The 13,012-nt window shown below is 47.1% G+C and overlaps 2 protein-coding genes across 7 annotated transcripts in view; both read right to left on the bottom strand.

The window, feature by feature from the left end:
* Nucleotides 1–13,012, bottom strand: part of LOC127001088 (tyrosine-protein phosphatase non-receptor type 22-like) — a 95,579-nt gene that overhangs the window by 32,823 nt on the left and 49,744 nt on the right. The window lies entirely within an intron of this gene.
* LOC127001087 (tyrosine-protein phosphatase non-receptor type 12-like) overlaps nucleotides 1–13,012 on the bottom strand; it is a 32,622-nt gene that overhangs the window by 649 nt on the left and 18,961 nt on the right. The window contains exons 4-8 of one of the 3 annotated variants that reach the window (XM_050865258.1): nucleotides 9,949–10,099; nucleotides 3,457–3,693; nucleotides 1,096–1,332; nucleotides 912–1,004; nucleotides 1–156 (exon numbers count right to left, since the gene is read on the bottom strand). The exon at nucleotides 1–156 is cut by the window's left edge and continues 649 nt beyond it. In XM_050865258.1, coding sequence (XP_050721215.1) covers nucleotides 1–156; nucleotides 912–1,004; nucleotides 1,096–1,332; nucleotides 3,457–3,693; nucleotides 9,949–10,099 — 874 coding nt within the window. The remainder of the gene's footprint in view (nucleotides 157–911; nucleotides 1,005–1,095; nucleotides 1,333–3,456; nucleotides 3,694–9,948; nucleotides 10,100–13,012) is intronic. The other 2 variants (XM_050865259.1, XM_050865260.1) reach the window with 2 other exon arrangements.

Below are 13,012 nucleotides of genomic sequence, written 5' to 3'. Positions count from 1 at the left end.
GCAGGGGTGTCTGGTGGCTGGGGGAGGCCTGGCAGGGGGTGTGGCTGGCCGAGGAAGGAGAGGATTGCTGAGGTTTTGTGTACTTCATGTGCCGGGGAGGAACGGTGGAGCCCAGCCAGTCAAGCGTTGCCGTCGGGGAGGAGAACTCGGGGAAGTCTTGCCGGGGGGAGAAAAACATCGACATAAGAACATCAACATCAACATAGGAACATAAAAACATCACTGCCTATACAAACACATCCTTATGCTGTCAAACTTACTGGCTAGCATGACAAACCCTCCCTTCCGATACGATAAGTTCCAGCAATATTACAGGGGTGGGGAGCTTATGGCAGGGGAGGAAGGGGTAGGGAGGCAAGGATGGGGAGCTTATGGTATGGGAGGAAAAGATATATTCCCTTGAGGTCAGTTCCAGCAATATTACAGGGGTGGGGAGCTTATGGCAGGGGAGGAAGGGGTAGGGAGGCAAGGATGGGGAGCTTATGGTATGGGAGGAAAAGACATATTCCCTTGAGGTCAGTTCCAGCAATGTTACAAGCCCTCCCTTCCTTGGCCATTCCCTTGAGGTCAGTTCCAGCAATGTTACAAGCCCACCCTTCCTTGGCCATTCCCTTGAGGTCAGTTCCAGCAATGTTACAAGCCCACCCTTCCTTGGCCATTCCCTTGAGGTCAGTTCCAGCAATGTTACAAGCCCTCCCTTCCTCGGCCATTCCCTTGAGGTCAGTTCCAGCAATGTTACAAGCCCTCCCTTCCTCGGCCATTCCCTTGAGGTCAGTTCCAGCAATGTTACAAGCCCTCCCTTCCTCGGCCATTCCCTTGAGGTCAGTTCCAGCAATGTTACAAGCCCACCCTTCCTTGGCCATTCCCTTGAGGTCAGTTCGAACACCATGACATGCCTGGCAGTGTCTTACCTTTCATGTGAGTGTAGCAGGTAAGGGAGTCAGTCTGGGTGGCGGCGACGCTGGGGGCCGTGGTGGAGGCTGGCACTGGCTTGGCACTCTTGTCTGGAAAGAGAATGGGTGTCGCTGAATGCCGAACTATAGAATGAAAAGGAGGAAAATAAATAAATGATAATAATAATAATAGTAAGCTTACCCTGTTTTTCTGGCCTAAGGTGCAGCTCCTCACAGTCGTTCTCCTTCTCCCTTAGGATGAGTGGCTTGCTGTCTGTGGGGATGTTCTCGTAGGGGTGCGCGGCGATCACCTTGAGCCTCTCTTTGAACAGCTCTCGGACAGCCCGGTGCAGGAGGATGTACTGCTCCCGTGTCTGTACCATGGCTGCCGACGCATCTCCTTCACCTGCCCAAAGAGGTTGAGGTTCTCGGTCAGCCGCTGTCATGGGGGGAAGAGGAGGATTAGGAGAAACATGAGGAAAATGGTAAAGGAGGAGGAGGAGATGAAAAAGAAAAGGAAGATGATGAAGAAGTAGTAGCAGTAGTAGTAGTAGTAGTAGTAGTAGGAGTAGTAGTAATAGTAGAGGTAGTAGTAGTAGTAGTAGTAGTAGTAGTAGTAGTAGAGGTAGTAGTAGTAGAGGTAGTAGTAGTAGTAGTAGTAGTCAGAGCTGGGATTCTGTAGAAAAAATCTACCACCGGTATCGGTAGTCGGTAGCGAGCCGCGTCCAATCGGTATCGGTAGATTTTTCAGAAATCTACCGATCGGTATAGATTCGGTATCGGTAGATTAAAAAACTCTATAATTATATAATAAAAAAATGCTTTTAAAGGCCCATAACACACTTTTTAAGTTATTTCTCTCTTATTTCGGTTAACTTAAGAATAGAAGTAAATTAGAGTCTTTTAATACCTTTTTTAAGTTCAAAAATACATAACTTATTTAATAAATGAATTTCTCCCTCAAAAAATAAACATCAAACTGAAAAAAAGTTAAATTTAAACAAACTAGACAATACAGCATTATTTATTAACTTTCACAAAATAAATTTCTTCCCAACACAAAAAAAAATTACAACTGAAGCAGTCTTGAGCCTCCTACTCCAGGTCGGTGTCGGCGCCCTTCTTGAGGTCCTCCTTGAGGAATGTCTTGAACTGCCACTTAAAACACTAGGCGATGAGGCTGAGCACGTTGTCGAGAGCGTAGGAGCTAGAGCGTAGGTGTAGGCTACTCAAGCGGCAGGCCAAACAAGAGTGGGGCTCCCGCCAAAACTTTTTGGCGGAGCGAGAATCTGCTAGGTCGTGGCTGCCTCTGATTGGCTGAGAACGCCCAGAACGGCCGGTGATTGGCTAAGCGTGATGACGTCAAAGTAATACCTGGAATTTCCTGCTAACTGCTTCCCATAGATGCGCTTTCGACGTTGAAACTTGTCCGTTTCATTTGCCGGGTCGCTTTCTCTAAGTCTTAACAAAAAGTCCAAGGCTTTTCAATCTACCGATACCGATTGACTGCCAATCATGCGATCGGTAGCGGTATTCGGTAGTTTCTTCAAAATACCGAATGATCGGTATCGGTAGCAGTAATCTACCGCCGGTAGTACCGATCCCAAATGTCAATCGGTAGTCCCAGCTCTGGTAGTAGTAGTAGTAGTAGTAGTAGTAGTAGTAGTAGTAGTAGGAGGAGGAGGAGGAGGAGGAGGAGGAAGAAGAAGAGGAGGAGGGGAGGAGGAGAGAGCCTTGATCACCATTGCCAATAAAAATAATAATAATAATAATAATAATAATAATAATAATAATAATAATAATAATAATAAAAATAGAGGTATAGCAAGGTTAAAAGTGCAAGGAGGAGGAGGAGGAGGAGGAGGAGGAAGAGGAGAAGAAGGAGGAGGAGGAGGAGGAAGAGGAGAAGAAGGAGGAGAAGGAGGAGGAGGAGGAGAAGAACTAACCTTACTTAACTATACATAACCATACATCAACAAAACATCCCCCCATACTGACCAGCTAACCTAACTTAACCATACATAACCATACATCAACAAAACATCTCCCCATACTGACTCCAGCTAACCTAACTTAACCATACATAACCATACATCAACAAAACATCCCCCCATACTGACTCCAGCTAACCTAACTTAACCATACATAACCATACATCAACAAAACATCCCCCCATACTGACTCCAGCTAACCTAACTTAACCATACATAACCATACATCAACAAAACATCCCCTGTACTGACTCCAGCTAACCTAACTTAACCATATATAACCATACATCAACAAAACATCCCCCCATACTGACTCCAGCTAACCTAACTTAACCATACATAACCATACATCAACAAAACATCCCCCCATACTGACTCCAGCTAACCTAACTTAACCATACACAACCATACATCAACAAAACATCTCCCCACACTGACTCCAGCTAACCTAACTTAACCATACATAACCATACATCAACAAAACATCCCCCCATACTGACTCCAGCTAACCTAACTTAACCATATATAACAATACATAACCATACATAATTATACCCCGCCCCCCTACTGACCCCAGCCCTGAGGAGCCCCCACAATGGCACAGATGGTTCCCGTTCTCCCGCACCCCGCCGAGCAGTGGACCAGGACAGGCAGGGTCTCGGAGGCCTGGTAGTCTCGCACCAGCCGCACCATGTCCAGGAGGGGCCGCACCGTCTCTGGCACCCCATGGTCAGGCCACAGCACGTAATGGAACTGGCAGATGGTGCGCTCCTCTGTGATGGAGGGTGGGATGTGTGTGTGTGTCAGGGCTGAGAAGTGACCAAGTGAAAAAAAAGAAATATTAAAGTGATTGAAATGGACTGAAAAGAATGATAAAAATGTTGTTTACTTTCTCTTTCCTTCCCTTCCCTTCCCTTCCTTACATATCAACAGCCCTCCCTTCCCTTCCTTACATATCAAGACCCCTCCCTTCTCTTCCTTACCTATCAAGACCCCTCCCTTCCCTTCCTTACCTATCAAGAGCCCTCCCTTCCCTTCCCTTCCTTACTTGCAAACACCCTTCCCTTCCCTTCCTTACCTATCAAGACCCCTCCCTTCCCTTCCTTACATATCAAGAGCCCTCCCTTCCCTTCCCTTCCTTACTTGCAAACACCCTTCCCTTCCCTTCCTTACCTATCAAGACCCCTCCCTTCCCTTCCTTACCTATCAACAGCCCTCCCTTCCCTTCCCTTCCTTACTTGCAAACACCCTTCCCTTCCCTTCCTTACCTATCAAGACCCCTCCCTTCCCTTCCTTACATATCAACAGCCCTCCCTTCCCTTCCCTTCCTTACTTGCAAACACCCTTCCCTTCCCTTCCTTACTTGCAAACACCCTTCCCTTCCCTTCCTTACATATCAACAGCCCTCCCTTCCCTTCCCTTCCTTACTTGCAAACACCCTTCCCTTCCCTTCCTTACCTATCAAGACCCCTCCCTTCCCTTCCTTACATATCAACAGCCCTCCCTTCCCTTCCCTTCCTTACTTGCAGACACCCTTCCCTTTTCTTCCTTACCTATCAAGACCCCTCCCTTCCCTTCCTTACATATCAACAGCCCTCCCTTCCCTTCCCTTCCTTACTTGCAAACACCCTTCCCTTCCCTTCCTTACATATCAACAGCCCTCCCTTCCCTTCCTTACATATCAACAGCCCTCCCTTCCCTTCCTTACATATCAACAGCCCTCCCTTCCCTTCCCTTCCTTACTTGCAAACACCCTTCCCTTCCCTTCCTTACATATCAACAGCCCTCCCTTCCCTTCCCTTCCTTACTTGCAAACACCCTTCCCTTCCCTTCCTTACCTATCAAGACTCCTCCCTTACCTTCCTTACATATCAACAGCCCTCCCTTCCCTTCCTTACATATCAACAGCCCTCCTTCCTTCCTTCCTTACTTGCAAACACCCTTCCTTCCTTCCTTACATATCAACAGCCCTCCATTCCCTTCCCTTCCTTACGTGTAAATAGCCTTCCCTTCCCTTCCTTACCTATCAAGACCCCTCCCTTCCCTTCCTTACATATCAACAGCCCTCCCTTCCCTTCCCTTCCTTACTTGCAAACACCCATCCCATTTATTACTTAACTATCAAAACCCTCCCTTCCCTTCCTTACATATCAACAGCCCTCCTTCCTTCCTTCCTTTCTTGCAAACACCCCTCCCTTCCCTTCCGTACATATCAACAGCACTTCCTTCCCTTCCCTTCCTTACATATCAACAGCCCTCCCTTCCCTTCCCTTCCTTACATATCAACAGCCCTCCCTTCCCTTCCCTTCCTTACTTGCAAACACCCTTCCCTTCCCTTCCTTACATATCAACAGCCCTCCCTTCCCTTCCCTTCCTTACTTGCAAACACCCTTCCCTTCCCTTCCTTACATATCAACAGCCCTCCCTTCCCTTCCCTTCCTTACTTGCAAACACCCCTCCCTTTCCTTTCTTACCTATCAAGAGCCCTCCCTTCCCTTCCTTACAAATCAACAGCCCTCCCTTCCCTTCCTTACAAATCAACAGCCCTCCCTTCCCTTCCTTACAAATCAACACCCCTCCCTTTTCTTCCTTACATATCAACAGCCCTCCCTTCCCTTCCCTTCCTTACTTGCAAACACCCTTCCCATCCCTTCCTTACATATCAACAGAACTCCCTTCCCTTCCCTTCCCTTCCCTTCCTTACATATCAACAGCCCTCCCTTCCCTTCTCTTCCTTACTTGCAAACACCCTTCCCTTCCCTTCCTTACCTATCAAGAGCCCTCCCTTCCCTTCCTTACATATCAACAGACCTCCCTTCCCTTCCCTTCCCTTCCTTACTTTCAAACACCACTCCCTTTCCTTCCTTACCTAATAAGAACCCTCCCTGCCCTACCTTACCTATAAAGAACCTCCTTCCTTCCCTTCCTTACTATAAAATACCCTTCCCTTCCCTTCCTTACATATCAACAGCCCTCCCTTCCCTTCCCTTCCTTACTTGCAAACACCCTTCCCTTCCCTTTCTTACATATCAACAGCCCTCCCTTCCCTTCCTTACATATCAACAGCCCTCCCTTCCCTTCCCTTCCTTACTTGCAAACACCCTTCCCTTCCCTTCCCTTCCTTACTTGCAAACACCCTTCCCTTCCCTTCCCTTCCTTACTTGCAAACACCCGTCCCGTCCCTTCCCTTCCTTACTTGCAAACACCCCTCCCTTCCCTTCCTTACCTATCAAGACCCCTCCCTTCCCTTCCTTACATATCAACAGCCCTCCCTTACTTGCAAACACCCCTCCCTTTCCTTCCTTACCTATCAAGAGCCCTCCCTTCCCTTCCCTTCCTTACTTGCAAACACCATTCCCTTCCCTTCCTTACATATCAACAGCCCTCCCTTCCTTACTTGCAAACACCCCTCCCTTCCCTTCCTTACCTATCAAGAGCCCTCCCTTCCCTTCCTTACATATCAACAGCCCTCCCTTCCCTTCCCTTCCTTACTTACAAACACCTCTCCCTTTCCTTCCTTACCTATTAAGAACCCTCCCTTCCCTTCCTTACATATCAACAGCCCTCCCTTCCCTTCCCTTCCTTACTTGCAAACACCCCTCCCTTCCCTTCCTTACCTATCAAGAGCCCTCCCTTCCCTTCCTTACATATCAACAGCCCTCCCTTCCCTTCCCTTCCATACTTGCAAACACCCCTCCCTTCCCTTCCTTAAATATCAACAGCCCTCCCTTCCCTTCCCTTCCTTACTTGCAAACACCCCTCCCTTTCCTTCCTTACCTATCAAGAGCCCTCCTTCCTTCCTTACCTAACCACAGCCCTCCCTTCCCTTCCCTTCCATACTTGCAAACACCCCTCCCTTCCCTTCCTTATATATCAACAGCCCTCCCTTCCCTTCCCTTCCGTACTTGCAAACACCCCTCCCTTCCCTTCCCTTCCCTTCCTTACCAGACCACACCCCTCCCTTCCCTTCCTAACCAATCAACACCCATCCCTTCCCTTCCTTACATATCAACACCCCTCCCTTCCTTCCTTCCTTACTTGCAAACACCCTCCCTTCTCTTCCCTTCCCTTCCTTACTTGCAAATACCCTTCCCTTCCCTTCCTTACCTATCAAGACCCCTCCCTTCCCTTCCTTACCTATCAAGAGCCCTCCCTTCCCTTCCTTACATATCAACAGCCCTCCCTTGCCTTCTCTTCCCTTCCCTTCCTTACTTGCAAATACCCTTCCCTTCCCTTCCTTACCTATCAAGACCCCTCCCTTCCCTTCCTTACATATCAACAGCCCTCCCTTCCCTTCCCTTCCTTACTTGCAAACACCCCTCCCTTCCCTTCCCTTCCTTACTTGCAAACACCCCTCCCTTCCCTTCCTTACCTATCAAGACCCCTCCCTTGCCTTCCTTACATATCAACAGCCCTCCTCTGCCTTTTCTTCCCTTCCCTTCCTTACTTAAACATAAGAACATAAGAACATAGGGAAACTGCAAGAGGCCGGGTGGCCTACACAGGGCAGCTCCAGAATCCTCCCCACTACTCACGATGGGTGAGGTGTAGTTACAGGGGTTACAGGTAGAGGCTTGATCCTCGTTATACCGGCGGTACTAGGCACACATCCAGTACCCCGTCACCTTACTGCACCCACACCTCACTGCCACCTGTCATCCTCGTCCATGTAGCGATCCAGTCTACTCTTAAAACAAGCTATTGTCCCTGCACTAACTATGTGATTGCTGAGTCTATTCCATTCCCCCACCACCCTATTACTAAACCAATGCTTGCCTATATCTCTCCTAAATCTATACTTTTCTAACCATTACTGCAAGTTCTATCCTGCTGTTGGCTAATTCTCAGTACTTTACTTATAAGAACATAAGAACATAAGAACGCAGGAGTCTACAAGAGGCCGGTAGGCCTGTACGAGGCAGCTCCTTTGACCCTAAGCTCCCATGTATCTAACCCCACCTAATATCGCTGTCCATGAATTTATCTAGTCTATTTTTGAATGTGACAATTGTATTGGCACTCACCACATGACTGCTAAGCCTATTCCACTCATCCACCACCCTGTTAGTAAACCAATTTTTGCCTATGTCCCTGTTGAATCTGAATTTATCCAGTTTAAACCCGTTACTTCGTGTCCTACCCGGTTCTCTTACCAACAAAACCTTATGAATGTCTCCCTTATTAAAGCCCTTCATCCATTTATAAACCTCGATCATGTCTCCACGCACCCTTCGCCTTTCTAGAGAATGCAAGTTTAACTGTTTGAGTCTTTCCTCGTATGGCAAGTTTCTCAACCCCTGAATCATCTTCGTCATCCTCCTCTGCACCGATTCTAACATTTTGATATCCATTCTATAGTAAGGTGACCAGAACTGAACCGCATAGTCAAGATGAGGTCTAACTAATGCTAAATATAGTTTGAGGAAGACTTCGGGGCTTCTGTTGCTTACGCTCCTTGAAATAAATCCCAGTACCCTATTAGCTCGATTTCTAGCTTGAATGCATTGTGCCCTTGGACGGAGATCAGAGCTCACTAAGACCCCTAAATCCCTCTTGCACCCAGACCTGCTTATGAGAGTGTCATTTAAGCAATAGTTATGTGAGGGGTTGTTCCTACCTACACTCAGAATACTGCACTTCCCTACATTGAACTCCATCTGCCATTTATACTTATAATGCCTTTGTTGTAACCCTTGACCCATTTGAATGCTTCTATCAGATCTCCCCGCACTCTTCGTCTCTCTAGTGAATGTAAGTATAGATGTTTCAGCCTATTTTGATATGGGAGGTTCCTCAGCCCCTGAATCATCTTGGTCATCCTCCTCTGAACTGATTCTACCAAGTTGATGTCCATTCTGTAGTGTGGGCACCAAAACTGGACAGCATAATCTAAGTGTAGCCTAACTAACGCTAAATAGTCTGAGGATGACCTCTGCACTCCTGTTGGTTACCGTCCTGTTAATAAAGCCTAATACCCTGTTAGCCCTATTCCTCGCACTAATACATTGCTTCCTTAGTTTTAGGTCAGAGTTCACTAACACTCCCAAATCCCTTTCACACTCAGACCTGCCTATCGCTGTGGAGTCTTAACTATAGCCATGTAATGGGTTGCGTGTTCCTACACTAAGCACGCTACACTTGGTGATGTTAAAATTCATCTGCCATTTCTCTGACCAAGCTGACAGTTTGTTGAGATCCTCCTGCAGTGCTCTAGCATCCTCCCCTGTCCTAATAGTGCGTCCTATTTTGGTGTCATCTGCAAATTTACCTATGTCACTAGTTATCCCATTGTCTATGTCATTGATGTAGATAATGAATAGAAGCGGGCCTAAAACTGAACCTTGGGGAACCCCACTGGTAACATTACCCCATTCGGATTTTTTACCGTTAATGGAAACCCTCTGTTTCCTGTCGCTAATCCACGCCTTAATCCAATCAAATACCTTCCCTCTTATCCCATGAGCCCTGACTTTATTTAACAATCTCTGGTGAGGTACCTTATCGAAGGCCTTACTAAAATCCTTGCAAACACCCCTCCCTTCCCTTCCTTACCTATCAAGACCCCTCCCTTCCCTTCCTTACATATCAACAGCCCTCCCTTGCCTTCTCTTCCCTTCCCTTCCTTACTTGCAAACACCCTTATCTATCAAGACCCCTCCCTTCCCTTCCATACATATCAACAGCCCTCCCTTCCCTTCCTTACATATCAACAGCCTTCCCTTCCCTTCCTTACATATCAACAGCCCTCCCTTGCCTTCTCTTCCCTTCCCTTCTTTACTTGCAAACACCCCTCCCTTTCCTTCCTTACCTATTAAGAACCCTCCCATCCCTTCCTTACATATTATCAACAGCCCTCCCTTGCCTTCTCTTCCCTTCCCTTCCCTTCCTTACCTATCAAGACCCCTCCCTTCCCTTCCTTACATATCAACAGCCCTCCCTTCCCTTCCTTTCCCTACATACCAAAGCCTCTCCCTTGCCTTCCCTTCCTTTCCCTTCCTATACCTCCAGCTTCTGCCAACATCTCCACCCCCTCCACCACCATCACCACCTCCACCTCCACTCACCAGAATTGCCTCCGTCAGTGATGTAGTTGATCTTGAGGGTTCTCACGATGAAGTCCGGGCAGACCTGGCGAGCCTTGGCGAAGGAAACGGTGATGTTGCCAAACTGACGCTCCTCCCCCTGCACGTTGACCCAGTAACACTCACACTTGTGCTGCCGGGGGGTCAAGGGAGGTCAGCAGGGCTCAGTATAGGTATTCATTATTATTATTATTTTTTTTTTTTACAGTAAAGGAAGTATATAACAAAAATAAAGAAAAAATTAAAAAGACAGGAGTTGAGAATTTTCACATTTGTGCTGCTGAGGTCAAGGGAGGTCAGTATTGACTTCATTTTTTTTTTTTTTACAGTAAAGAAAGTAACAAAAAGAGAGACAGACAGAGACAGAGACTGAGAGAGAGACAGAGATTGAGAGAGAGACAGAGACAGAGACAGAGACTGAGAGAGAGACAGAGACAGACAGAGACAGAGACTGAGAGAGAGACAGAGACAGACTGAGAGAGAGACAGAGACTGAGAGAGAGATAGAGACAGAGACTGAGAGAGACAGAGACAGAGACAGACAGACAGACACACACACACAGAGAGAGAGAGAGAGAGAGAGAGAGAGAGAGAGAGAGAGAGAGAGAGAGAGAGAGAGAGAGAGATATATACAACTAGACAGATATACAGTAAGATCTAACATTGGGGATACTTAGTCAGTTTGAGAGGAAGGATGAACATAAGACAACCTTACTCACCTACATACCTATGTCAAAATAAATTCTTACTCAAAATGTTCTTGGTGAGTAAGTTTATGGGCCCAAGTGAGTAAGTTTATGGGCCCAAGTGAGTATAAGTTTATTGGCCCAAGTGACTATAAGTTTATTGGCCCAAGTGAGTAAGTATATGGGCCCAAGTGAGTAAGTTTATGGGCCCAAGTGAGTAAGTTTATGGGCCCAAGTGAGTAAGTATATGGGCCCAAGTGAGTATAAGTTTATGGGCCCAAGTGAGTAAGTATATGGGCCCAAGTGAGTAAGTTTATGGGCCCAAGGGAGTAAGTTTATGGGCCCAAGTAAGTAAGTTTATGGGCCCAAGTAAGTAAGTTTATGGGCCCAAGTGAGTAAGTTTATGGGCCCAAGGGAGTAAGTTTATGGGCCCAAGTGAGTATAAGTTTATGGGCCCAAGTGAGTAAGTTTATGGGCCCAAGTGAGTATAAGTTTATTGGCCCAAGTGAGTAAGTTTATGGGCCCAAGGGAGTAAGTTTATGGACCCAAGTGAGTAAGTTTATGGACCCAAGGGAGTAAGTTTATGGACCCAAGTGAGTAAGTTTATGGACCCAAGGGAGTAAGTTTATGGGCCCAAGTGAGTAAGTTTATGGGCCCAAGTGAGTAAGTTTATGGGCCCAAGTGAGTAAGTATATGGGTCCAAGTGAGTAAGTTTATGGGCCCAAGTGAGTAAGTTTATGGGCCCAAGTGAGTAAGTTTATGGGCCCAAGTGAGTAAGTTTATGGACCCAAGTGAGTAAGTTTATGGGCCCAAGTGAGTAAGTTTATGGGCCCAAGTGAGTAAGTATATGTGCATTGGTGAGTAAGTTTTGGGGCCCAAGTGAGTAAATTTTAGGGGCAAGGTGAGTAAATTTCTGGGCATTGGTGAGTAAGTGAGTGAGTGTCATGTGAAGTGTGGTAATAATCTGAGTGGGTGTGATGCCACAACAGTTGAGGCTGTCATTGGCCTTTACCAGGCTGGACACACTAATAAGGAAATTTGTGGCATGAAGGAAATGAAGCTGAGAACAGTGCAAAACTTAATTCACCGCTACAGAGCTGGGAGAGTGATCAGCTGCCGCTCCTAAAAGCAGCCCGGAAAGCCTAAGAAAACGTCCAGCAGAACTAGAAACGTGTTAAGGCAACAGACTGAAGGCAATCCTTGCCTGACAGCAAAGGAATTAAAGGAACAAAACCTTCTTAGTAACGTGTCTCTCCGTACAGCACCGTGACCTTAACTACCGCCGGTGTTATCGGCCGTGGAAGAAGCCCCTCCTAAATGATCGGCTGAGGAAGAGTAGGCTTCTTTTTGCCAAGGAGTAGAGAGGTTGGCCTCTCGACAATTGGCGGAAAGTGCTGTGGAGTGATGTGATCAGCACCTTTTGTGTGAGTGCAGGAGGACACACCGTGGCCCCAGCTCAGCAGACCCCAGCGACCCGCCGCGCTACACACAGAAGGCCACAACACACCCTCCCAGCTTAATGGTGTGGGGATGTTTTTCTCATTATGGTGTTAGGGACTTGGTAGTGTTACCGAAGAACACAACTGTGAACAAAGTGTTTTATTTTGAGCTTTTAAATTACCATCTGGAGGACAGCTTTCACAAGACACAGGCTCAGATCTTCCAGCAGGATGGAGCCTCCTGCCACACAGCTGCAGATGTCACACAGTGGCTTGATGACTGCGGGATTGAGTGGATTAATGACTGGCCGGGTAATTCTCCGGACATCTCACCCATAGAAAATCTCTGGGCCATCATTAAAGGAAAGCTGAGACGCTCACGTGACACATCTGCACTCCCCAAAGTTGGAAAGTTTGGTTTAGTGGGCGCAACATCTGTGGTCATATGCCGGAGAGAGACAGAAGGGGAAGGAATTATAGGAGAAGGGAACAGATCCCAGGAGACGGGACACAACCCCCAATTAATACCTGGTACCCATTCACTGCTGGGTGGACAGGGGCGTAGGGTATCGGAAAAGCCGCCCAAATTTTTCCACTCCGCCCGGGAATCAAGCCCGGGATCTCTCGGTTGTGAGTGAAGGGACGGGAAGGGAAGGGAAAGGAAGGGAAAAAAAATACCGACACGTATTGGTCAAAAAATACCTTCAAATATCTGTCAAACAATACTACTACTGTCAAATGTCTGTCAAAAACACTAACTATTAAGACTTCAACAGAGGTAAAAAAAATACCGACACCTATTGGTCAAAAAATACCTTCAAATATCTGTCAAACAATACTACTACTGTCAAATGTCTGTCAAAAATACTGTCAAATACCTGGACTCACATGTCAAAAAACAAGTCCCTGCCAATCCCCCCCC

Source organism: Eriocheir sinensis, chromosome 20 (genome assembly GCF_024679095.1).
Source record: "Eriocheir sinensis breed Jianghai 21 chromosome 20, ASM2467909v1, whole genome shotgun sequence".
NCBI lineage: Eukaryota > Metazoa > Arthropoda > Malacostraca > Decapoda > Varunidae > Eriocheir > Eriocheir sinensis.
The sequence above is the reverse complement of the archived record's forward strand: the minus strand, read 5'-3'. Positions and strand labels throughout refer to the sequence as shown.